The sequence below is a fragment of the Crocodylus porosus genome, unplaced genomic scaffold (genome assembly GCF_001723895.1).
Source record: "Crocodylus porosus isolate Cpor-Errol unplaced genomic scaffold, CroPor_comp1, whole genome shotgun sequence".
In the NCBI taxonomy this organism is placed as follows: Eukaryota; Metazoa; Chordata; order Crocodylia; family Crocodylidae; genus Crocodylus; species Crocodylus porosus.
The window spans coordinates 1,860,005-1,885,895 of NW_017728932.1; the positions used below are offsets into that span (position 1 = coordinate 1,860,005).

The window sequence follows — 25,891 nt, forward strand, 5'->3', positions numbered from 1 at the left end:
GGTGGGGCTGTGTGCTCGATAGGCAGTTGTGCCTGCCTAAAAGGTGCTCTGCACCCAGCCAGACTATACCCCTGTGTTTCCAGGATATCCATTATAATTCCTAACAGCTGGCAGGAACCAGCCTCTGAAATCCAGGACTGTCCTGGCTAAAACAGGACATATAGTCACCCTAATTATGGAGCATTCACTGTCTTCTTCCGTCGTCCCCGTGAGGAGCTAAGGGTTTGGACTTGAAGCAGCACAGAGGAAGTAAGGTTGTCACAGCTCGCTCTGAATACCTCTCAGCATCTGATGACTTCTGAGCCAACCCCCTGTAGCTTTCCACCTTTAGAAGAAAAAACTTACCTTGCCACTGGAAGAAAGCAAACAGGGAGGGAAGCACAAGGGAACTGAACTCAAATGTCACTTGTGATGAATCATAGTATTTCCCCACTGAGCAGGCAAATAACATTACAGAGATGCCATTACACAAACTCAATTTAGTCAAGTAACATAACTGGTGTCAGGCAGCACAATCTAATGTAAAGAGCTCATCTGCAATACCTTTAATATATTTAGGTAACTTACTATTAGCTTAGGCTTGACAAAAACAAATTAATTAATTAATTAAAAGTTGCACTGTATTCTGGATACTGAGCTGTCACAGCGAAAGCATCTGAGAAGAGACAGGCACTTCCAAGTTGGAAAAAAAATGGTTTTCTTCAGTCCAAACTACAGATGCTGAACACAACACTGTGTTTTGGTTTTAGTTGAGCTGCCAATGATGTTGGAGTGAGCTAAATTGGCAGCTCAAGGGACCTGAGGTCTCCTCTCGCCAAAACAGATAACTAGCATGATTCACCCCTGAGATTGCACTGCGGCCCATCCAGCTCTAGCACTTTCTGCAGACCTCCAACAAAACAGTCTGTATGTCTCAAATATATCAAACACTTAATGCAACACCAAAGCAGAAAGAATGAGACACAGTTCCCCATTTCTGGGGAATTTATGGGCCTCCTACGTATTTTGATGAATTAATCTCTTGGCTAATCTGTTTTTGCTATACCATTTCAAATGCTTTATCATTCATCTTTTTGTCCCTTAATCCAGCAAAAGACTCAGATTAGAGCTCTACCACAGATTTAAGTATTTCTCCCCTACTTCAGGGTCCCTAAAATCATGCCAACTCACCACCTCCCACTCTGATGAAACCAAATACTGTTTAAACTCTTTAAAAGACTCCTCAGCCTATTAAACAAGCTCTAAATTTGGCAAAAAGTACTTTACTTTAGTTAACTCCCATTCAAATAAGATCAGACAAGAAGTGAGAGACATTCCCTTTTTATTAATTAGAAAAATTTAGAAGAAAATTGTAGGGCACATCCAAGTAATAAAAAAGGGATCACCCGTTAAAAAAAATTCTATAGAACCTGCCTAGGATCATAAACTAATTTCTTTGGGTTAGAGATGGGCTTGTCACAAACCCCTAAACTGAAAACACTCACAGTGCAGGGAAATTTGGGGCCAAACCATTCTCTGCTACAGGCTAATTTTTGCCCTTAGATTCATACATCCTAATCCTATCAATTTCAGTGGAAGTTGGGTATCTTGGCCCTCACAGTAGAATTTGCCTTAAATGCTGATGAATATGATTTGCCCAAAGAACCTTGTCTGCCGATGAATATGGTTTAGCTTTCAGACAGCAAATGCTTTGGGCCATGCTGAAAAGAACTCTAGGGTCACAAAGACTCATGGCTGACTCTTTAGAGCAACCTTATAGCAGACTGCACAGCAGTTTTACAAGCAGTTAAGAAAATTCTGTTATTTGGCATCTACCAAAAAACCCTTCAGAACTCAGATGCAAAGGTCACACCTCCACCGTTAAGCAGGTACAACATATGCCGATGGATTCTGCCCGGCTGAGATGAAAGATTTTCATGCTCCTGAATATAAAGCAATGAATGTTGTTTCCAGCTGCCACTGCAATAGCATCATCCTCTTCCCATCACAAAGCTTGGCTCTTCTGCATCATCTTCCTTCTCTTCCTCCTCCTTCATATCATCTGCCTCTTCCTCGCTGGACTGTTGCTCTTGTGACTGGTCAGACTCTAAATGGGGAAAATGGAATAATCTGACTACATGTAGCGAGGAAGGCACATCAAAATAATCACCAACAAATCAGTCTTGGATGTTAGGGAAAATAAGTTTAGGTCACATCTTGCTCCTTCCCAAGGGTCATCACAGAATTGCTCCCAACAGTGTATTTACTAACAGTCTGCCCAGCTAAGAGACCCCCAGAACCAGTCTTACTATGAGAAAAAGCACCCTCATGCCCAGGTTTGGTTGGACAAAATAAACATGTATCTCTTACTGCCCCTCTTCTAGTTCTGCACTTTGTTTTGTTTGGGTAACAATAATACTTAGTCCAGTCTCTGACCTTTGAGGATCACATTTAGTAGTAGTTTGATGCCACCAAGTGGTAAAATAATGAACTGTCATTTGCTATTAGCTCCATGCTTTTTTCCTACTGCACTGATGGTGAAAGGCATTGGATGTAGAATTCTGGAGATAAAAAAATCTTAATTCAGATAAAAGGCAGCAGCCTGGATGCCACACCCACCAATTGAGCCTCAGCCTTTTCTTGGAAGAACCCTTTAAAAGACAGTGGCTGAGACCAAGAAAATTGCCAGTTTGTGCCAAATGTGATGCTGGTCCTAATAAGCAACCTACATATGAAAATCTTCAAGTCATACCACCACTCCTACCACACAAGTCTCATGCTCACCAACATGCCATTAATCACAATAAAGATCCTGAAATTTAAATGTCTCTCCTTGACCAAGCCCCACAAACCGGAAACATTGTGATGAATTTATTGAGTATCACTTCAGTAACATCTTCCCGTGGATTAATTTGGACCAGTGTGTTTTAATGGCTCACAGGCTGAGGTACACACATGCAAGGTTCAAAACAGATTTGATTTTAAAAGCAGAAAATGAAGCAAGCTGGAAATACCAATCAACTCCTGACTCTTGCAGAACTATCAGGCACTGCTAGTGTTCCAATGGTAAGAGTGACTACTGAATAGGAATGCAAATCACAAAACGTTTCTAAATACTTTGACCACTCTTGTATGTTGACTGCATAACTTCAGATGCAAGTATTTGGTCCTCAACAACAACAACAACAAAATAAATAAAAATTGGTGCTCTTGAGCTTATCAAAATTAAGTTTTCGAAACTGGTGTTTCTTTTTAATCCTAAAATTTATTTTGCATAAGAAATTCCACTGTGTGTGGAAAAATAGTGGCATTGAAATGGATCGGGCTTGTACATATCATAATTCATTTTCCTACTGTCCAAAGTGTTTGTTAGCATTTCTTTTCTCTTTCACTATAGTTCTAATTCTTTCTGTACTAGCTTCAGTATACAAAATGTTCCTGTAATCTATAATCATTTAAAGAAAAGACTGTTTTCATAAACTGCTTTAATTCCAAAGTTCTAAGTCAGCTTGGGCCAAAAAAATTGCAACAGGTTCACCTTAGAAAACACCAGCATCTACTGCAGTTAAGTAGTGAACAAAATCAGTCAGCAGTCCAGGATATTTGGAATGAAGGGTAACATCTTTAAAAAGCAAAAGTAACTTTTGAGCATACGTCCTGCCTTAAGTAACTTTCCAGGAGAGCTTCTGAAAATGTTAGCTGAAATTTCAAGTATAAGGGCCAAACTTGACCTCCACCACACGGGCATGAGCTGCACGCATTGGTGAAAAATAGATCAACTCAGTCCTTTGGACTGGAGAACTGAACTGAACACCAAGGCCAGAACTAGACATCACCAAATGAACCAGATTAGTTGTGCTGGGATATATCCTTACTTGTATGACCAACAGGCTGGACAATGGGCGATATTGTCCAGCTTCCAGAAATGTACCCCAGAGATCCCAAGGCATGTCCCTGGAAGCAAGGAAGCCTGGCACTTCCAAGGCTTGAGGGGTCTGATCCCACATGGAAATTCCTGGGGCACAAAGGACCAAGCCCCAAGAGCACCTACTCAAGGCAGTTGGAGGGTATGGGCAGCTCTGCCTGCTCATGGTCTCCTGCCATAAAGGAGAGACACTCGCTGCAAAAAAAAAGCAGCACAAATTACTACCTTGTCACAACTACATTGTGGCAAGACAGAGCACGGACATCTATTTGCTTTGTGCTATCATAAAACATTGTGGCAGCAGAAAAGCATGGAAAAGCTACATTTGTTTCTACCATAAAGAGAGAAATGAGATGCCACTGACCTTTTTCCTTCTTTTGTTCTAGTTTACTTTTCTTAGCAAGCAGCTTCTTCTCTTTCAACTTCTGGCTGTAAAGCAAGGAAAAAACCCCAAACTCTTACACAGAGGAATTCAAGCCTTTCAAATTTTCTGTATTTTTTTAATCAGGATTTTACAGAAAATGTATTGTATTATTGGACACTCACACCTTTAAAGACAAGTTCTAGTCAAATTTGCCCTCAACATACAGAACTGGAGCAAACAAGACCTACAGAAATGTTTCCCTTCTTAATTTTATTTGAATTAAACCCTTTTTTTTTTTTTTTTGAAGTCATTTAATTCCCTTAAAGCCCTTACAACTCAAAAGTGTGCCACCACATAAGAACTTTAAAATGAAAACTAATGAAAAGCAGAAGTGAAATTGACTCATCTATCTTCAAAGCCAACATAAAACACAGAAAAAGAAACAGTGGTCAAAAGCCAAATTATTAAAATCTTACATTAAAAAATCCCTTATTTTTACCAGCAACAATATTTTAAATTGAAAGCATCCCCTGAAACAGACTAATACATTATAAACTGATCTTCCTTCCCAGTGTGTTTCTGCCTGCCCATAAGGAATAGGAGGACATTTCAGTCCCCATGGCCCATTTCTCACTGGCCCCCTTGGTCAAGAGTGCTGACAAAGGTAATAATTAAAGTAAAAGGTGACAAAAGAGCTTGACATGTGGACATTTGCTCGCAGTTAAATTAACTGAGATCAAAGAGAAATTGCAGAGGCTCAGCAGGCTCAGAAGTCATAGTCTTAGTCTAGCAGTTTAAAGAAACAGTGCAATAAAATGGACTGTGGAATTTAATGTCTACATTATTCCAATGTACTTCTTAGTAACAGGAATGTATACATATCAGTCCCGTGCATGCTGATGGGTGTCATTACAAGATAGACTTAAACATTATATTAACCAATGATTCCATGTATTTGCTATGAATGTGGGTCTGCAGATATAGATTTTAGGGCTGGAAGGACCTCAGAGGATCATCGGGTCCAGTCCCCTGCACCAAGCAAGAAAGATAACTGGGTGTCAGGTGACCCCAGCAAGGTGTCTAGTCTCCTCTTGAAGATTTCCAGGGTAGGCAATTGCACCACCTCTGGAGGGAGCTTATTCCACCGTCTGCACACCCTGACTGTGAAGAAGTTTTTCCTAATTTTGAGCCTGAATCGATCTTCCAGGAGTTTGTGGCCATTACTTCTGGTTTTCCCCTCGGGTGCCATGGTGAACAGTTGCTCACTGAGCTCTCGATGTACTCCCCTAGTGTAGCAGTAAGCTGCTACCAGGTCCCCTCTCAGCTTTTATTCCTCAGGCTGAAGAGTCCCAGATCCCTCAGCCTTTCCTCATACTCCATTCATTACTAGAGTAAGCAGGCACAGCTGTTAAATCCACAACACTGCAACTTTAGGCCAGTGGCCAGTTTGCAGTCTTCTGACTATCCACATGCAAACAATGAGCTGGCCTACCCACGCCAATTTATCTGCAATACTCATCTACAGTATCATCAGGTTCTTTCTGCTGGCCCACATCCCAGCATAGACCCAAGATGCAAAGTCATTCTCTGAACAGCAGGTCCTTGGCTCCAATTGCTAGACATTCACACAGTCCAGATCTACATATAAACTCCTGCTGGCACAGCTATGTTCCTCAGGTGTTCAAGAAGCTGTGCCAACAAGAATCCTAGTTAAAATACAATTATACCATGGTACTGCTGATGCTGAAATAGCACAGGCCCAACCTTATAAAGGCATGAACAGTGCTAACAGAAATGATCTGTGTAGCCAGACATCTCAGGTGAAAAGTTCTACAGAAAGAAGGCAGCATTTATCTCTAAAGTACATGGCTACAGATAAAGCATAGCATTAAGGTTTTGACAGTCTGCCCTCACCGCTTCTTTCTGCGTTTCGCCGTCTGCTCCTCTGCAATCATCTTATTCCTCTCCAATTTCTTTTGGAATTCCTCATCCAGTTTTTGCTGTAATTGATCACATGTGACACTTTGGTTACAAACTAAATTTAATACCATTCATAAGCCATCTCCATTTAAAGAAAAATCTTTTAGCAAATAGCTGGGAGATTTTCCAGGAAGCTTTTGTTAAGGTGCCTTCTTGTATTAAGAAAGATTACATAGGTAAGTTTTATGCAGACAATATTAATCAAAAACATCAAGGACTGAACCCAGATAGCCATAATAAGGGGGTAGAAATCCTCATCAACTTCATTGGTGGCAAAGACATCAGGACCATGTCCTACAGAGTGCTAGAATAAAGCAGAATACCAGGAACATAAGCAGCAACATAGGAACTGAATGGCTTTTCAAACTTTATCAAGATAAGGAACTGACAGAGGGACACTGGTCCCTGAAACAGAACTGCCATTGTATTATTGGTTCAGGACTTAGACAGAAGTCCTAATATTAAAAAGGAGTCCAGGCCTCTGGACTCATAAAATCCTAATGCTTGTGTTCAAGTATTTGGTTTTACGCTTTCTTTGCAAGATAAGAACGATTAAGGATTTCTTTTGATTTTTAAGAAAGCATGAACAATTCTGCTTACCTCACTAGCTAGAAAAAAATTCTACCCATTTCTGTATATAAGCACTCTTAGTCCAATTTGAAAACAGGATCATACATATTTTGGCTTTATATGTATTCCCTAGAGTCACCCACTGAAGAGGAAGGATAGATCAGGTCAGCAGCAAAGCACTAATATTTTAATATTATTCTTCAAAGGCTACACATAGCCCAGATTAAGAAAATAATTATAAGACCAAACAGTTTGGAACTAAGCTAGTCTCTCTTCTCATGATCTTAGGAAAAAATTATCCAGCGAATATCAAGCAGTCAGACAAATGACTATAGTAAGAATCCACTGACCTTCTCAGCCATTGCATCCATAAAATCCTGCCTCTGATACTCTCTCCGGCGAAGATGGCGGTACACATGGAATTCACCACTGCCAGCTCCAGCGCTAGAACCTGCCGGTGATACAGGAATGGTTGCAGAGTCAGCATATAGCACAGAGAAGAGCACACCAAGACACTCACAAATGACTCAATCTCTGACATGGTATACCAATAGTACTGTAGGCATGAGAAGTTTGCTACCCATTTTTATCAAGCCCAGATCAACAGGAAAAGCTAAAGCAAACTATAAGATACTTGCAACTCAGTGCTGCAGGATCTATGTACTGGTCAACAATCCACATCACTAAAACCATCATCACTGTTAGTTTGTTAATCAGAATGTTTGCTAGGAATATCAGCTGAATCTCTACACCAGCGGTTCTCAACCTTTTTAGACTCACGTCACCCTTTAGAAAATGCCAGCTTTTAGGTTTCACTCATTTCCCAACTCCAGAAAAATAATGGAGTGATTCTGATCTTGCAGAGAATTCAAAGGGTTCATAACAGATCAGGCTGTTTTTAACACAATGGATTCCTACCTGAAATTCGTGTGCTTACCTTGTGAATCATGTTTGCACGCTTAACAGTGCTAATGTTACATGGCACCCATAGCACCCTTGAAAGGATCTCAGGACACTCCAGGGTACCAGAATCACTGCTCTAAACGCTGACTGGGTCACAGAAACAGTGCTCTCACACCCTGTCCTAGGCAGAGAGGCACAATTGAGAGGGCAACTTACACCTTGTTCTGCCACTATAGAGCTGAGGCTGTTTTCCCCTGCCTCTTTCCTATAACTAGCTAAATGAAAAACAAGTACAGAAAACAAGCAGCAGTGAACAGGCAGGTTATTCCCTCAACAAAGTTAATCCAAAAAACCAGAAAACAAAAACAAAAACAAAAAAAAACAACCAAAAAAACAAACCAACCAAATAATAATTAATAAAAAGCCACAAGTGTCACCACTTCCTGGCTGCACCCCTTGCTCAGACACAGGCTCTGTGTGACATGAACAATATAACTTCAGTTTCTCATTGAGAGACAGAACACTTTTGGGGGCGCTGAAACGGAGACCCTTAGAGAGGGCAGAATCACACCCAACTTGCTATTCAGCAACAACTGGCCATATTCACTATGGCCAGGTATACAGACAAACTTCCTGGAGAGCCCAGCCTCTAGCTTTACTTTCATTCCATCCAGGAAGAGCACACACTAACACTGAAACTTCCTCAGCCTGACAAAGGGTTTTTGAACCTGAAAGCTTGCTTAAAATTATTTTTTCCCCAGCTATTTAAGTTGGTCTAATAAAAGATATCAGATTCACCCAAAGAGCCTTGTCTGGAGAGGTCCAGACATTTATTCTGGACACCAACAGCACCAACAAACCTCAATAAAGATGAGAACTTCAGCAATGACTTGGAGACAGTCCGGGCCCTTTTATGGGAAAGCAGAATAGACTCCCCCCATCCTGCCATGCTTTCATCTAAGCCTGAACTGCTCAATGTGCGGGCATTGGACACAAACCCCCTTACCCATGACATCTCGGACAAACTCTGGGGGAGGTCGCGGCGCCCATTCACTCAGTTTCTCGGGGATGGGAACAGTCTTGTCCTGCAACAATAAACCAGCCGGGCATCAGCGCCTGCCCTGGGGGAAGAGATCACCGTGTCGGAATACTACTCGGCACAGATCCCAAGGCTGGCACAACCTAGGTGCCAGGGGCTGGGGGACAGCAGCAGCCGGGAGGAGGAGGGGAGAGGGAGCTTCCTCCCGGCAGGGGGCTTGTCCGAGGGGGACCCCCGGGCCGGGCCGGGCCGGGCCGAGGGGGCTCAGCACCTCCCGCATGGCCCGGAGCGTAGGGGCGGACGAGGCCGGGCCTCACCGGGTTCTTCATGAGGCGCTCCAGGCGCAGGCGCTGTTCCTCAGCCGCGCTGCGCGGGATGACCAGCGGCTGCGGCTCCTTGCGGGGCCGCGGCGGCCGCGGGGCCGAGGGCGCCGCCATCTCCGGCCTCTGCCCGCGGAGCCCGGCCCCTACTGATGACGTCACGGCAGCGACGCCCCGCGCTCATTAGCGCCCGAGAATATGCATGAGGAGGGCGGGGCCACTCCGCGTTCCAGCCCCGCCCCCCGGCCCCGCCCCGCGCGCAGTGCTGGTGGCGCCCGGCAGAGGGTGGCGGCCTGGCCCAGCGCCTTGGGCCCCGGCCCTGCTTGGTGCGGGACAGGCCCGTCCACGTGTGAATCCTGCGGAAAGAGCACACGACGTGGGGTTTCTGCATCTTCCACGCCTTCCTTCTGCAGGAGGCTGCCGTGTGCCGTCACGCCCGGGTACCAATGACTTACCAGCCTGGGGAAAGGCCACCCAGTGCCAAGGACCTTAGGACAGGCTCAGATCAAGCGTAGCGACTTCTTAACCTGGCACGTACCTGGGGCCAAGAAGGCAGTTGTCCTGAACTGCTCTTTTGGCTCGGTTCGGTACCCAGCCAGAGGCGCAGGGGCTTTAAACCCAGTTTATGGAAATGGGAGTCTTCTCCCTCGCTTGCTCCGAGGGCCTTACGGCAGCCAAACCCAAACCTCTGGGCTTGTGCTTGCACATAAGATGCCTGCCAAAGCTTTTGGAAACATCTGAAGCCCCAGGTGTGGGTGGAGGATGTTTGCCCGTAGTAGGGCCGCGTATGGTTTTGGACTCCTGGATGTGGAGTAGACGAATTATGTTAGCAAACAGACAACCTGGCAGTAGCAGCTTCCTAGCTGGTAGCAAGTGGACAAGCCCATCTTGTTCTTCATTCAAGTGTTGCTGCTTACATCATCCTGATCACACAGTAGGTCAAGGTCCCTTTTGTACTACAGGCGTGCATGTTTGGTAAGTGGGTTGTGACACATTTTTTTTGGCTCCATTACAAAAGACTGGAGCAGCTTTTTCCTGAAACACAACCATGTCGGGGCGTGGTGAGCTACAAGCACAGCACTGATGAACTCAGTGCATACTGGGAAAAGCTGACACCTCTTCCCTGGTGTCTCAGCAGAGCAGAAAAGACTGGAGGCAGAACAATGCCAGCACCCCCTGCTGCAATGCAGGCTGGGAAATTCTGTGGCACAGAATAGTGTTTTTCAGCCTGTGGTCCATGGGCCCCTGGGGTTCTGCAGGCTAAGTCTAAGGGGTCCACAAAAGATGACTGATCAATCAAAAGTAGATGAACACCCACACTTAACAATTCAAAGGGGTGCACACCTCCATCCAAATTTCTGTACGTATCCGCAAATGAAAAAAGGTTTAAAAACCACTGGCATAGAATAATCTGCAAAGAAGCACTGGTATACATAGCAAAACAGTGTGTTAAACTGGCACCAGATAGCATGATCTTGTTAACACAGGCCTCCACCACAAAAGATGTGTGTTGAGCCTGGGGGGTTACCACATTGGAGTCTTCTTCATATTTGACCATAATTCAATTTAGCCATGGACAAGGCTGACTCAGGGCTTTGAGTCTACTTATTCATGAGAAGCCTCCAAACCCCGAACCCAGGGGACAGCAGAAAGCCAAGCAGCTTGACAGCACAGAGGCTCCACTGACATTGTGGAAGCTCTGAGGATCTTACGGAAGTAGCTGTTGCCTTCGCCGTCTGAGAGATTGCTGATCTAAGCACTGCACATGGAAGAGGAAAAAGAATGGGCTTGTGATTAAGGCACTAAACTGTGGGTGATATTACACTAGACCATGCTAAAGGCACTTAAAATGCAAACATCTGCACAGTAAAGCTTGTTACCTCATGTTAAGTGCCCTCTGAATGCCACTTCAGGCAAGGGTTAACTCTGGGCTCTGCTACCTAGCTCACGTTAGGGCAGGGGCGGGCAATTATTTCAGGTGGAAGGCCGCTTACTGTGTTTTGGGAAGCCATTGAGGGCCACATGACCAGCAGCCAGGGCCAAATAAATACTAATTTTCTAAATTTTTTAGGGGCCCTGCGGGCAAGATAGAACGGCCTGGAGAGCCGCACCCAACCCACAGGCCACATGTTGCCCGCCCCTGTGTTAGGGTAACTTCAGTCTGCACCACAGACCTACAACAAGCAATTTGCAGCTCTCCAGCATCCCACTTTGCACTGCTCCCAGCAGCTCCTCCCCCTACCACCCAGAGCAGGCATAGAGCCCTAGTGTTCTGGCTTCTAGCAGAGCCCCTGCTCTCCAGACCACTAGTGGCAAGTCAGAGCTGTGGAAGCAAGAAATTATATTAACCCTTAACATGCAACTGTTCACAGTCACCACCACCAGATGGGGGGGGGGGAGGAAACACTTTACCAGAAGAGTAATTGCACTGGTTTGACCCAGGTCCCTAGCACCTGTATAGCTCACATGGTACAGAAGGGCTTTTTGGTGCCTTTATTTAATAGCCAATTCAAACAGCTATTAGATAAAAGTACCAAAAAGCCCCAGTGAAGCATGTGGGCTATACAGACACTGGGTGAGCCGAGTCAAACTGACACGATTCTGCTTCTAGGCATGAGCTACACTCAGTCCGGGGGCACACGGAGATGGAAGTAAAGCACTAGTTTGTTTTTTCCATGGCTGTAAGCTGCGAGCATGTTCCGACTTTAACGGAGCTTAATGTACCACAGATTTAGTATGGTCCGAGTGTAATGTGAAACTTCTTCCTAGGAGGCAGGAGACAGGCTTCATTTTCCAGCCCTGTTACTTTTTGCCTGTGTGATTTGGGAAAAATCACCGGGTGCCTCAGTTCCCGCCCGCAAAACAGGGATAAGGATACTTCTTTCCTCCCCCCCCTTTGTTTATTTAAGCAGGCAGCTCTTTGGGGAAAGGACAGACTCTCGCCCAAAGCTTGAACAGCACCTAGCACGTCTTGGCTAACACTGTTCGGTGCTGCTGTTCTATATACCACAAACTACCACCTCCACACACGACATGGCAACAACCTCTGCTTTTACAAGCAGCCCAGGAAAGCCCTGTAGCATTTTCAACATGTCCTGTTTCAAGTGCTTTTATTTCAAAACTGGAACACTTTCCCCATTTGTTTTACAAGCAGGGTTTTTTTCTTAAATAAAATTAATTTATTCACAGAACATTAAACTTCTCCAGATCTTTCCATATTTACAAATTAACAGTTTTGCTTGTTGATCATTCATTTCCCCGTTCCCTGTCCCTGCTGACCTGAAAGGGGCAAATAAAGCAGCCAACACAGGGAAGTCTTCAAAGCAACACTTCCCCTCTATCCCAGGAGCTGCTGAGCCTCTTCCAAGATCAATATGGCAGCGGCTGTGCGATATCTGGATACTCCTCATTGGTTCCTTGTGTGCACACAAAGCAGGTCTCTATCAGACTCACTGGCTGAGGAAACTCTGCCTCTCCCTGTAGCGCACAGTACCGTGCTTCTGGATATTGCACAGACTTCTTCATATAATCGCTCATTCCCAGGCTGGGCAGTTGTGATGCACAATTAAAAAGAAAAACCCAAATCAAATTAAAAAAAACACGTCCAGTGTCCCCTCTGAATTCTGACAGCAGGAGCAGCCGCAGGCACCAGCGGGCAGGCTACACTTGGGTGTTCTGGGGCAGGGGTGTCTGCATGGCATGCCAACCTGCCATGCTTCAGAAGCACAACCCTTGTGGCTCAGAAGGCAGGCAGCTGGCTCAGAAGCCACCTCCTTGGCCTTTACAAAGGTGGGAGAGGTGGAACTAAGGGAACAGATATGGGGACATGCTCTTGGCTCATGAAAAGGCACACACACAAAAAGAAAGCAAGCAAGCCTTTACTCGAGGGCCTTGATGTGGAGCTCTGGTTTTGCTGAGGCATAAGCCTCATACTGTATGAACTCTGTCTATGCTGCAGTCTATTGTGGTTGCTACTCATGTAGGCCAAGCTGTGCTAGCTTTCCATTAGTCAGCTTGGGTACTACCAGCAGCAGCACTATTGTAGCACAGGGATTGCTGCTGGCTGCAGAACCCACCCAAGAAGCTGGGGAAAGACTCAGGTGATCACAGCAATGGCTGTTACATAACGAAAGCCAAAAAGAGGGGATTTATCAGTGCAGAATACTCATGCACCAAGTGCTCCTCATATGGACACAGCTCATCCCAACAGAGTTGCACTCTGCACAGATACAGTACAACTACCCCTTGCACACGTACACAGAACAAACTATACTGCTATAAGTGTTATTTTGCTAGCATAACTACAGTGATACTTGGGGCTTCTGCTGTGTCAGTCAAGAATCGCGCCTTTTTGCACGCCTGACCGGCACAGCTATGATGGCAGAAGGGTCTGGCCTTAGGGTGTGGACGCAGGGCTGCTGGTATAAAGAGGTCTTATACTGATATGGCTTATTGCCCTTCCCAAATAGGAATTATTCTACCAGTAAAAGCCACATTTTACTGAACTACACTTGTGGTTGTTCTTGTCCAGCTACTCCAGTTGAACTACAAAATCACCCCCCTTTCCCATATACAGGTGACCCTCGCCATTTGCAGGGGATATGTTCTCATCCCCCACAAATGGCGAAATCCACAAATAAGGCACTGAGTTCATGAATGCCACCTGTGTTCATGAATTCTGTGCCTCCAGCCGCTGGGGGAGCAGGGGTATGGCTGCTCTGGCAACGGCGGGAGCGCAGCGGCAATGGGAGCCCGGCAGCGGCAGGCACGCAGCTCCCAAAGAGCTCCTTTAAGTGTTTTAAGAAGTGGATTCAGCATTTGCAAATATTTGAAACCGTGAATGCCGAACCCAGGAATAGTGAGGGTTTCCTGTAGTTATAGCAGTACAAAATATGTAGCCCAGACAGGTCTTATATGCTGCCTTGGACAGACACTCAGGGAGGAATGTTACTCAACTTCCAGTGTGAACAACCCATATTCATTGTGCCCCTCAGTTGGTCTGCCTTTAGATGCAGCAGGGAACAGGCCTCTCTTCTCTCTGGTTCTCTCTCCTCAGGCAATTAGGTGTCATGGACAGCATTTTTAAAAGCAAGCACTGGTTTTGGATACCATAATTTTCATACCTCCAAAAATGAGGCTCCAGGGGTGTTGCCAGTAGGGGATACAATAAATGAAGTACCCAGAATTAGTGGCTACACTTGCCACTTTGGGGCAAAGGAGATTTAAAAAACAAACAAACAAACAAAAAAACCACAAAAATATTTGTCCTTAAAAGCCGGGATATTTAGAAGCAGCCACCTCACTCAGAAAGTGAACTTAGAGTGGGCTCCTGCTAGCACGGAGAGTAGAATGGAGAGCCAAGAGCTAGGATTGGGATGCAGCCAGGGACTTCCATATGGGTGTACAAACATGAATGAGACACATGCACATTGGCACTCACACTGGTGTTACCAGGAAACTGCTGGCCAGCTTGGAGGGAGTCCACAAAAGAGCAGCAAAAAAATCATCAGTGGCCTGAAAGGGACTGAGGGGAAATTCCGTATCGACAGGCCACATGGATTTAAGCCAGTGAAGGACACACATCCATACTGTTTCCATGGTGCTCTAGAGAATGCTGTAGAGAAGTGCAGCCCTGCCACCTACTCTGTGTGCACTGAACCCAGGAATGAGGCAATTAAGCTGCTCTGGGAATGCCCCCGCTATCATTCCTGAGCTCTCCATCTCCATCCTGTGAGATAGCCTCACCGTCCCATTCCCTGGTTTGGCATGTGCCAACCAGGGGTGGGTGAGCAGGGGTGTGTTTCTCAGTGGCACCCTCAAGATGACTGCCCCAAGAGATGGCAAGGGCAGGATGACAGTATCATGCCTTGCAAATGACTTGAGACTTTTAAAACTAAGGAGGAAAAGGAATGGGTCAATTCTTCAGTTAAGTTCTCTGCAGTGGACACTCCTGCCATAGCAATAGACTAGGGCTAGCTAGTCAGGCAGGGCCTTTCCATCATGGCTCTGAGGTGTGTGTGGGTGGGTGTTGTCTGCTAGTTGGCTCAGAGAGTTGTGTCACTCACAAGGCCACTGTAAGCCATTACTGCCCTGCACTGGTTTGTTTGCAGAATTTAAGGTAACCATCCCTAAAGAGAAGTAATGGTTTGAGGTGACCTAGGCTGCAGTGGGAGCATGTCTCCCTCTATCCATCATGGAGACACATGTAAGTGCTTCAGCCATAGAGAGCACAAAGCAAGAGCAGTATAAATCAAAGCCATAGAGTCCTATTCCAGGAGAATCATTGCAGTTACTAGACTCAAATGGAAAGGGGAATGTCTCAGTCGGATTGGTGGAGGAGCCATCCTGGCCAGGAAGAAAGGGGCATACAGCACAAGCAGTCAAGAGCTCTTGGAGGGCAATGATGGCCCTAAAACAGGCTCCATAATGGCACTGATATCTTCAGCCATCCAGGTTTCGAGCACAATGAAGCAGTGCAGGTGTTTGGTAGGGGTCTCCGACATGGTGAGATTCAGCAGCAGTGAGCTTCCACAGTTGCTGGCGGTTGCATGTCACCCACATCTCAGCGCACACAAGAAAAGGAGAGGATGGCCTCTGTCTATTGCTGGTGGCGGAAGGAGCTGGAGACTCTGACAGTGCCAGCTGGGGCAAGTCAGACTCTAAGGCGAGGGGAACACCAGAGAGGAGGTCCAGAATGGGGCTGGCCCAAGGCTTTGGGCCTTGACGATATGTAAACAACCACTGTGGGGGAGACATTGGAGAGAGAGCCAAGGAGACCGGCTCATTGCTAACAGCATGAGCATTCCCACAAGCAGCATCTCCATGGGAAAAAAACCCCAAACAGAGGCTTCGACTCCAGTCCACAAGTGTTCAATAGAAAGAATATTGATTCTCAACCGCCCTGGTCCTGTTGCGTGAGCCTTCGCTCTCATGATAGTCCTCTGTGCTCACACTGGGCGACTCCAGCAGGCGCTCAACACTGTTGCTGCGGCTCCGGGTGTTCAGGGTCCCCTCCATCCGGTGGTATGATGGGTGGTTGGAGGAAGAGGAGGAGGAAGAGGCAATAGCACCCTCTGAGGGGGATGCAGGCTGGAAGGCGCCTGGCACAAAGCTGGAGAAGTAGTGCTGGGATGGGAGGTCATGCCTGCAGCTGGGCTGCTGAGAAGCAATGGCCTGGGAGGGGCCAGTCTCTGAAAGTTAAACACAAGAGTGCCACAGTCACAGACAACACAGGAGAAGCAGAGGCTCCTTCTCCCTCAAAGAACCAACACCAGCCCTTGTTCTCAGAGGTGACGCTTCTCCCTGCCCTGCATAAACCTGAAACACCATCAGGCTCTGTAGGGATCCTGCTGGAGCGCCTGTGTATAACAAGAGCTTCAGAAGCCAGTGAAGCTCAAATGCTTTTCTTGTCAGCAACTGAGGGGCCAGCTTGCAGCGGGTACATAGTAAGTACCAGTGCTGCGACACTGTTCCCCCCTACCCTAAGCTCCACAGACCTCTGTGAGTTTGGGTGGGACGCACAATCTGTCACCTTCCCACCAACCTACCAGGCCACCAAGCAATGTCCACCACAGATGCTTCCAGCTCAGTGAAACAGGGTGCTTTCTGCTGTGCCAGGAGGTTGGGGTGAGAAGACAGCAGCTGGTGAAGGTTCCTGTCACCATCTGAGGGATCATGGCAGTGAGGGGTACTGGTGATAGCACAGAGCTCTCTGGGGTAGAGTCAGGGGTCTTGGTGGGCTGGGCTCTGCCATCTGCTCTGGGGATGGGAGAAAACCTGCCTCACTGGGGAAAAAAGTTGCTGGCAACACCAGACCCAATCTCAGGGTTAACTAAACCAGTGATGGACTGCATATTTTATTAGAGCCCTCACTGCTGCCTCACTTTGGGGAATAGGCTTTTAAAAGCCTTCTCCCAATGGGGAGGCAGCTTGATCCCAAGCAATTACTTCAGTGCTGCTTGGAAACATTCAGCCCCTCGAGAGCCTCAGGGAAGAACGCCCGTGATGAACTGCTCCCCGGCCCACTGAGGTCGCAGGTAATAAACTCTTCTCCCACAAGGTGGCAACTGATCACCTCTCAAGTGACTTCTCTCCCTGCTTCACTGAGCCTGTACGGTGCGATAAGCCGCTCAGTACATTCCTTATCACTGGAGCAGAAAATACACATCCTGGGCCTCCTCCCAAAGCCCTTCTTCCTGCTTCACAAGGGAAAGGCAGAATGGTGAAGGCAGCCGCGCTGAGCAAACCCCCAGACTTTCAGATCTGCTAGAGGCAGCAACTCTATGGCTTAGAGCTTTGTAAGACTCTCTGGTTTAGAGCATCAGCAGTGTGGCTGATCAGCAGTCAGGACTGCACCCAGGACAGTGGAATCCCAAAATATTAACCTCTCTTCTCTACATACCTCAGTCACAATCCAGCCACGGGCAGGGTCAGAAGTGCACGTGGAGCGAGTTACAGATCCAGGCACCTGCAGTCTGTTCTAACCGCTCACTATGCGACTCACAGCTTCCCTGCCCCTCAGTCTTTCCCTCTGTTTAGTGGGGTTTTAGTTTCTGACCCACTTTTGTTCACTATTTCGAGATCCCTGGTTTAAAGGTGCTATACTGTATTCTGCTGCAAAAGTGGCCTGGGTGGTAAAACACCCAGCCCACCCAAAAAGGCCCTGTGTGTAAGACCTGTTTTAATTCTGGCCATGCTGGCTAGTGGCTGGAACAGCTCCAGATCTATAAGACTCCTAGGCCCAACCTTCAAGGGTCAACATGTAGCCAACACCACAAAAGCAACAGCCTAGTTTCTGGAAAAGACTGTTGGTGGGGGAAGGCCTTTTTTATTTTTTTGGACAGTTACAGGATCTCAGGAAATCCAGTCCGAGCATACTTATCATAGGGTGTGGAGGCACGCTTGGAGCCCTTCCATGAGATAAACATTTTAAAAGCAGGTTCTAATTGTTGTGTGTGAATGAGCTGAGAACAATTCAAATGCAGCAAACCTACTCCAACTCTAACCCTGGATGAAGCAGTGTTCATTCCCCTTTGCAGATGGCTCTAAGCCTTTGAGTTTCCAACCCATAGAAATAAAAGCCCAGCTCCCAGCAGACCAGGGCTCTGTGGACATTTACATCCCTCTCAGACTTCTGCTCTCAAGCATGGCTGTGTTACAGGGTGACCTACCAGGCAGGGGGCTCTGTGCCACCACGTAGCTGCGGAGAGTAATGTCAGCAGAACCGCCGGACTCCAGGGGGATGGGGTGGGTGTGGAAGTGCCGCAGCATGTCGAAAATGGTCTGGAACCAGAGGTGTTGGACGTGGCACTGGCCAGTCTCATTCAGGGAGAGCCGTAGATGCTGCAAAGAGGAGCATACCAGGGTCAGGAGCCTTCACAAGGCAAAGCAGACAGGCAGGCTAAAGGAGGTAGATATGGACAGGTGCGTGACTTCAGAGCACACCTGCTGCCAATGCTTCATGCATCTCATTTCCTACACGTGATGGATAGGACATGGCCATCTGCTCCTCCCCCCACCGAGGTGGCCACTAGTCTCCAAACATAACCCCGCTCTTCTGCTTCACTAAAGATTTGGCTCAAAACAGGAAGATCTCACATTTCAGAGCATTTTGTGAGAAACTGTTTGGCTGCCAAGCAACAGTTGCTATGACCCATTCAGAATCCGACGGGCTGAGGAAGCTGCCCTTTTGAGCTGTGAACAGCATTCAACAGAAGTGCTCCTTGAGAAAGAGGGGGAATCAAAAGCAAAGGCTCTTTCAAAGAAAATCTGGGAAAGTCTTTAAAGAAGAGAGGCTGCACACGGAGAATGCACAGTGAGGGGCCTGTGCTCCAAGTCTGTCACTGACAAATGCTTCCAGCTGCACACGACCATGACACCAAACAGCAGTACAAGGCATTGGCTGAGAAATCAAGGGCTCTCTCTCTGCCACTTACCACTGTGGCTTGGCCTGCTAAACTGTTACAGTGGTACCCCTAGGAGGGCAGTGTTGTTCACTGAAACTGCCCAAGTAGCAAATCCCTCAGTTAACCCCAGGATCCACCTGCATTGGTCTTCACAAAACACTGATATGCATATTTATTAATAAAGTCCAGGAAAGTACTGATAAAGCCTATATATAAGACATGCCCTATGGCAGGGACGGGAAGAGCCCTGCAACATGAACACAGAGGAATGCTGGACACAGACAGACCCTGTGGGTCTCTGCTTCTCTTGGCTCCTGAAATGAGTGGTGCGCCGTGGAATGAACTGCTGACACACATTGCACTCTGGTGCTTTGGCATGCCCTAGGTCATCCGACACGGGCAACAACCCTGGGAACCAGAGGCCATTGTTAACCTGGCCAGAGGCTCCCATTGGGAGCTTCCTGTCTGTCCCTGCCTTTCTAACTCACCCCTGGCCCTGAGACAATGTCTACAGGCTACAAGGCAGCTCTGCCCAGGGCCTTAACCAGGCTTCTGCCGAGTCAGCACACTAGCATGAATGGCCAGGAGGCCCTTCTGTCCCTGGAGGAACCAGGCTGAGACTGCAGCCCTCGCTGCCACGTGGTCCTCAGGGGTAACATTTAGTCATTACTGAGCTCAGCTGAATTCAAACTGGTGACCTAGAAGTCAAAAGCTTTGCGACACGTTGACTCATCCAGGCCACTGACACAGCTTCTCAGCAGACCACAGCTAGGCAGCAGTGCTGTCTAGCAGAACGGCAAGAATTAGAGCAAGTTGCCGTCCTTGTTATACAGTGAACTTGTTTAATAACAGCAGCACCTGCTCTCTCTTTAGAGGCCTGGAACACCATCAGACAACCCTGCTGTCCCAGAAAGGAAGTGTATATGTATTGCTCACTGAAAGCTCTTCATTCAGCCAACATCAGTGGCAAAACTTTGGTAGCTTCAGAAGTCTAGTTCTAACAAGATTGGAGAGCGATAGTAATTCCCACCAGCCTTAAAAGTCTGTGAATCTACTACGTCAGACACAACCGTAAGTCCCTGTATTCCCTACCATATAAAAGTGTGTCCTCCTCCCAAAATTATACTCCAAGACAAACCTTCCCTACCTCAGGGAGTCCTGTTAGCTTCAGGGGGACTGATGGCTGCACTAGCCTGCGTAAAGGGAGCAGGAGTTGGCATGTGGACTAAAGCATCTCTTCTGACATCTCTGTGGTAGTGTCAGCCAGGAGGCTGGTTCAGCTGGGTTGTCTTCCATGCACTGGTATCCAGCTATGGAAGTCCTTGCTAATCAGGCAGTAGAAGGTTTTAACTAAAAGGCTTGAGTGCTTCTGCAGCAGTCCAGAGGGAAGGAGCATTCCTTAATCTCTTTGGAGCCCTGCCTGCTTTTTTTAAGATTCATGAACTCCATCAATGCACGTATTGAGAACTGGGATGTTTGGGAGAGGACAGCATGAGGAAAAGATCCAGAGGGATGATGAGTACCCACGGTACTCCCAATTCCAGATACAGTTGTGGTTGCTCGTGGCTTTCAGGATTAGGCCTGTAATGAGTTGCCAAGGCTAAGGTGTACCCTGGGATGGCCTCTGCCACTCCAGCCCTGCAGAGTCTGGGGTGAGGAACATCATTTCAAGGAGCATCTCTTTTCCCCTTCCCCTTATCCTAGCCCAGAGTCTGGCAGAGTAGCTGCTGGACTCTAGTATACCCCTGCTGTTTTTAATGGAGAGAGGGGATTTGCACTCTTAGTTCTGCCATATACACCTCCCATCCTGTTTAACCCTTTCTAATTCTAGCTGCAGTACCATTCATGCAAACTGCATTTTGCTTTAGCCCATCAGACCAAGAAATTCTGCAGCTGGTGCCAAAAGGTCAATATTCTTCTCCACAGGAGATTAACCAGCAGTTTCACCAGGGAACAACTAATACTTCTCTCTAGAGTCTGGAGATCTGGCTCAGTTCAAGCAGTCAAGCAGAAATAGGACTAAGGAAAAAGAGAGACTCAAAACACTCCAGAAAGGGAGGTATCAGCCCAGTTTTACAAGTGAGAGAGAGATGAAGACAGAGGGATTGAGTGATTTGCCCTGCATCACTGCATGAGTCAGTGGCAGAGCTAGGAGCAGGATACTGATATTCAGAGTAATCCTCTAGACCAGTGGTTCACTCAGTGCATCCTTTTGAATATGCCACCGCTTATGTTTTCACTTATTTTTTGACTACAGAAAAGCATTAAAGTAATTCTTCTGTTGCAAAGAACTCAGGAAGCCCACAACAGGGCAGAATGCTTTTAACACTATGGATTCCTATTGGAAATCTCTAGGTTTATTTTGTGAATCATGTTTGTGCAGCTAACTGTGCTAACATTGTGTGGCACCCTTAGAAGGATCTCAAGGCACTCCTGCTCTATACTAAGCACTAGGCCATAGTACCAAGTTCTTCTGCTGTGGTCTCTTCTCCAGCCTGACAATCCTGTGCTCTCAGCCGCTCACTGGTTTGCAGACTAGCAGTCCCACACTGGTTCTGACACGTGGCTGTGCTCTATAGTGCTATGGAGTGAGGTCAGCAGCTTTACACAAGGGGTGCTGGGAGGGCTCTATGAGTAGAAATGCACAGTCCATTCATCATGCAGGGGCACATGAGACAGACACTACATAAAAATGATCTGCACAAGACAAAGAACCAGCCACCAAGAACAAAAAGGCAGTGGGGCGTCGAGGGCGGGGGAGGTGGAGGAAAAACAGGGCTTGCTCCGATCTTCCTAATGCAATGTCCCTGATGGGCTGGCACCAGGACAAATAACTGCCAACACTATTTCTTTAAACCCTTCATCTCATAGCAGAGAAGCACGAGCTGTCAAACTTCTGGGGTGCAACTCCACACCTCAGCATTTCCCCGACACCAGGTTTGTTTTCCCTGCAGCCAACCTGAGCACCCCAGTTGTACTGACTGCATCCTTCTGGACGGGCACTAACATTCAGGAGCTGAGCCCACACCCAAACCTGCGTGGCCATTAGCAAGCTGGATAACCTCCGGAGAATTGGGGGCAGAGGGGAGAATGCTGTGAGATCACCAGGCACTTTACTACTTGTTCATTATATCTGGGACTGGCAGGGACCCTTAGGCAGCATTTTGTACCAACAAGCAGCTTTCAGATCCTCCTTTCTGTTCCTCTAGGGATGCCCTTTGTTCTTGCCTGATGCAGAGCTGCTCTCTTTCCCCCATCAGTGCTAGTCCCCAATGGCTCATGGTGGTTATCCCTCAGCCTCCACCACAAAAGCCCCTGGTGGTTATCTTATCTTGACAAAAGCACCAGGAAGTAAATTCCAACTCTGGCAGCTACTTAATATGCCTTCTCTCATTTTCAGTGGGATTCTGTTTCCCAGTATCACTCTTTGTACCGAAGGGTGGCCATATTATATACTACAGAGCGCATTTCCATGGACTAGTAAATGGTCCTGGTGTTCAGGCTTACCTTCACCTGCTGGCCCCTAGATCAGCTGACTCTTCAAATAGTCCTGACCCCACCTGCCCATGGCTCTGCACGCTGCCTGGCCTTTCAAAGTGACAGGCACCTCAGGTGCCCTACCACAGGAGTTAGCCTGATAGAGACCCTCTCCCATGGGAGAGACCAGCCTCAGGGTTGTACGACACAGCTGCTCTGATGCTCTCCCTGCAACTGGGCAAGTGTTATTGCTGCATTAAGAGAGATGTAACAACAGCAGCAGCACCTACCTTTGCTTTTCCCTGGAAGTTAAAGGTCAGCACGTACTCGCCCGGGCGAGTCTCACTCTGCCGAATGACAAACAGACCATGGCTCCTGGTACCCCCGAAGAGCACCAGCTGGGCAGCTTTAATCCGTGACAGTGTCCCATGGAACCAGGGGAAATCAGAGAGGTTGACTTCCACTTCTGTCTCACTTTCATCACCTGGCACAGGCAGAAAGGGTTAAAAAAAGGGGAAGGGGCAGCTGAGAAAGGAAAGCCTTTACTGTTGAAAAGCAGATGCAGCAGTAGTGCACAGGCTACACAGAGGAACTCCTGGCTGCTCAGGCAGGAGGACTTTGTACTGAGGTACACAAGGCATGCTGGGAAGCCAGTGCCCACGTCAGACTGGATGCTGCGGTTTGTAACAGGCACCGGAAATACACTTGTGGCTAGCGGGGGACAGAGCTACTCCCATCAAATTCCACTGAAAATGCCACATGGCAGAGAAGGAGAGTCCTAGCCCAGGGGTCTGCAACGTTTGTGGGCAGAGTGCCAAAAATACCCACAACCTCAACTTGTAATATGTGAGCATGCCAGGGGCAGATGGTGGGGGAGCCACAAGGGGCCTGATCCTTGTTGTGGCAGCACAGCCCCAGCCCTTTCCCCACGGCACATGGGCCAAGCAAAATGTCTTTGCATGCCACTCTCTAGCACGTGTACCAGGGGTTGCCTACCCCTGTCCTAACCTTTTGCTAAAGCCAGTTTAGGAAAGAGACCAACTTGGCTGCACCCCACCCCCGGGCCCTCCAGGTACCTGCTAGATGACTGCTGGTGGCGGGCGACTCCAGAGTCTGCAGGAAGTTCTCCAGTGGAACGTGAGTCAGATGCTCCCCTGAGGAGTCCCTGACCCTGCCGTGTGGTCCTGAGACGATGGTGGCTGTGGCAGCAGGTGGGGCAGCATTGTGGAGGGGAGGCATGGTACATCTGTCTGAAGGCCTGTGCACGTCTAAAAGAGATTCAGATGTTAATGGCTTAACATGTTGAGGCTCCTTCTGCAAATCAATGCAGGACCAGTGCTAACCGTTCTAGGGGGTATGTTGTCTGTGCCCTCTAGGCAGAGAAAACCAGCTGATGCCCTGACTTATTTCAGATTAGTTAGCGTCCAACGTCTGTAGGGGACAGGCATATCAAAGACAGAGGCACTTCAAGCCTACTCCACCTCATCCTGTCAGCAAGCTCTTACCTGGGCCGGAAGGGGCCCCTTACAAATGGCAAAGATGATACCGTTCAGCAGGTGGCTGCTCTGCTGGGGCTAGCAACAGGGATGCTCACTAGGAAGTGGACTAAGATTCAAACTCATGTCCTACACCACAGGGAGCAGAGGACAACAGTAGAAATGGGCCAGATTTGACCGAGTAACCTAGAAGTGTTCCATGCGCTAGCCTCACTCCTCCTGGGAGCCATCCACTTCTGTAGGAATAGGCGGAAGAGGAAAGTTGCTGAAGCCAAGCTAGGGCCAGCTACAGGCCACATGAGAGCTAACCACTTTCTCTCCATTTTAGTAGACTGTGAAATGATTAGTTATTTAGTTTGTAACATCTGAGAGGCTGCATGGAAAAAGATAGGCCACAAAACACAACAGAGCTCCCCCCACCTTTTATGAAGTTTCCTTTGTCATTGGTAATATTCACACTTCAGAAGCCAGCCTGACACCCACAGACACCCAGCATCTGAAACCAAGACATCTGGCAATTTTCTCTGGCCATCCTTACCATCAGACAGAAATTCACAGCTGCAGGAGGACATCCTGCCCGGCAGACAGGCTCCCTGGGCACAGGAGGCAAGTTCAATATCATCTCCGCTGTCCCTACAAGGAAAAAGCAAAGCAGATGGTCCCTCATGGGGTGTCACTCTGCAGACACATGCCTTGCCTTGAGGAGGAATTTCCATTTGCAAGCAGAAATGGGGACTCATTTAGCTAATCCAACAATTCTGGTTAAACCTTAGTTCCACATCGCAGTTGCATGCTCCTAAAAAGGCCAGCACATGACATTTGCAATGCTTATCATTTGCTCCTGAAGGATTAGCCAAATTCACATAGGGGAGGTACCTGCAGCATCAAAAGGCACAGCAGAGAAGCGGAGGACAAGGCTGTGACTAGATATCAGATACTGAAGCCCCATGCAGACGCGCAGGCGCACCCTGTCAATTCACATTGGCATTTGAACTTTATTAGGGCTGTTCAAGCAACAGAAAAAATAGGATCGAGTTAGGGCTGGCTGAAAATTTTCCATCAAAAACAGCTCACTGAGAGAAAATTGCAGCAAAACAACTTTAGGGGAAAGCCCGGGCTTCTAGTGGAAAATTTTGCAAAATATTTTGATCTAAATCTTTTTGGGGTTTGGCCAAAAGCTGTTGCTTTTTGAGACTTCAGGTAAAACTTGCATCAAAAACAAAAGTAATTTTGTTTTCATCCAGTGTTTCCACAGGATGAGGAATTCTGGACCAACTCCAGAGAGAGTGTCAGGGGGACAAGGTAGGTTCAAGCAGAGGGGAGGCCCTGCAGGCAGATCCTGAGGATCAGAGGCTATTGGTTATGCTCTGCTGTTCTTAAGAGACTCCCAGAAAGGCTGGGTGTGTGCAGACTGAATGGAGAGCAGGGTAGTGGCTAAACCTATCTACAGTTACATACGGTGTCATGAAGAACAGGGTGCTGAGCTGCTCACAGGGGTTGTGTTGAAATTGGCCTCTTGATCAGGCTTCCCTGCCAAATGAACACTGGTAGCGTGTTCTCAGCGTGGAGGCAGCTCTGCTGCCAGAACTGCACTTTGCTCTGCTAATGTCAAGCCACCTTCTGTGCAGGACGCGAGTGTGGCCAGCACCACTGCGTCTGCCCTAGAGGCTCTGCCAGCACAACTAGGCCTGTGGGATCACACCTCTTTCGGCCCCTGATGAATAGAGCTACAGTAGCAGCTCTTGAGAGCAGTCGCTTTCATTGCTTTGGCTCATGTTCCCCATTCGGCCCACTGTCTGTCCTCTCCTAGCTCTATTTTGGCATGCACCTTCCTCGCCACCACTCTGACAGGCCTCGCCTGCCTGTTCCCCTGCGTCTGCACTAGTGGCCTTTGATTTCCTATGCAAGCCCAGGCTTCCCGCTTTGCTTCCAG

General features: G+C 47.6%; 2 protein-coding genes across 6 annotated transcripts in view; both read right to left on the reverse strand.

Moving 5' to 3' along the window:
* Window positions 1-1,304: 1,304 nt before the first annotated feature.
* Window positions 1,305-9,222, reverse strand: PRKRIP1 (PRKR interacting protein 1 (IL11 inducible)). Its single transcript, XM_019545414.1, has 6 exons — window positions 9,078-9,222; window positions 8,728-8,806; window positions 7,169-7,269; window positions 6,183-6,268; window positions 4,269-4,333; window positions 1,305-2,086 (listed from the first exon to the last, which is right to left on the reverse strand). The coding sequence occupies exons 1-6, from the start codon at window positions 9,195-9,197 to the stop codon at window positions 1,971-1,973; spliced, it is 567 nt and encodes a 188-aa protein (XP_019400959.1). The 5' UTR covers window positions 9,198-9,222; the 3' UTR covers window positions 1,305-1,970.
* Window positions 9,223-12,114: 2,892 nt separating this feature from the next.
* Window positions 12,115-25,891, reverse strand: part of SH2B2 (SH2B adaptor protein 2) — a 47,502-nt gene continuing 33,725 nt past the window's right edge. For 3 of the 5 annotated variants that reach the window (XM_019545416.1, XM_019545417.1, XM_019545415.1), the window contains exons 5-10: window positions 24,497-24,591; window positions 23,539-23,730; window positions 22,753-22,946; window positions 18,251-18,422; window positions 16,628-16,744; window positions 12,115-16,270 (exon numbers count right to left, since the gene is read on the reverse strand). In XM_019545416.1, the coding sequence (XP_019400961.1) occupies window positions 15,951-16,270; window positions 16,628-16,744; window positions 18,251-18,422; window positions 22,753-22,946; window positions 23,539-23,730; window positions 24,497-24,591 (1,090 nt within the window). In that variant the 3' untranslated portion in view covers window positions 12,115-15,950. Of the gene's footprint in view, window positions 16,271-16,627; window positions 17,279-18,250; window positions 18,423-22,752; window positions 22,947-23,538; window positions 23,731-24,496; window positions 24,592-25,891 lie in introns of those variants that run through there. The other 2 variants (XM_019545418.1, XM_019545419.1) reach the window with 2 other exon arrangements.

What these genes read in the sequence shown, in the direction of transcription:
- PRKRIP1 (XM_019545414.1), bottom strand. Translation starts at nt 9,197, where the DNA reads ATGGCGGCGCCCTCGGCCCCGCGGCCGCCGCGGCCCCGCAAGGAGCCG. An exon ending in TGGATGCAATGGCTGAGAAG is followed by an intron (nt 6,269 to 7,168) that starts GTCAGTGGATTC and finishes GATCAATTACAG; the next exon opens with CAAAAACTGGATGAGGAATT. An exon ending in GCGAAACGCAGAAAGAAGCG is followed by an intron (nt 4,334 to 6,182) that starts GTGAGGGCAGAC and finishes CTTGCTTTACAG; the next exon opens with CCAGAAGTTGAAAGAGAAGA.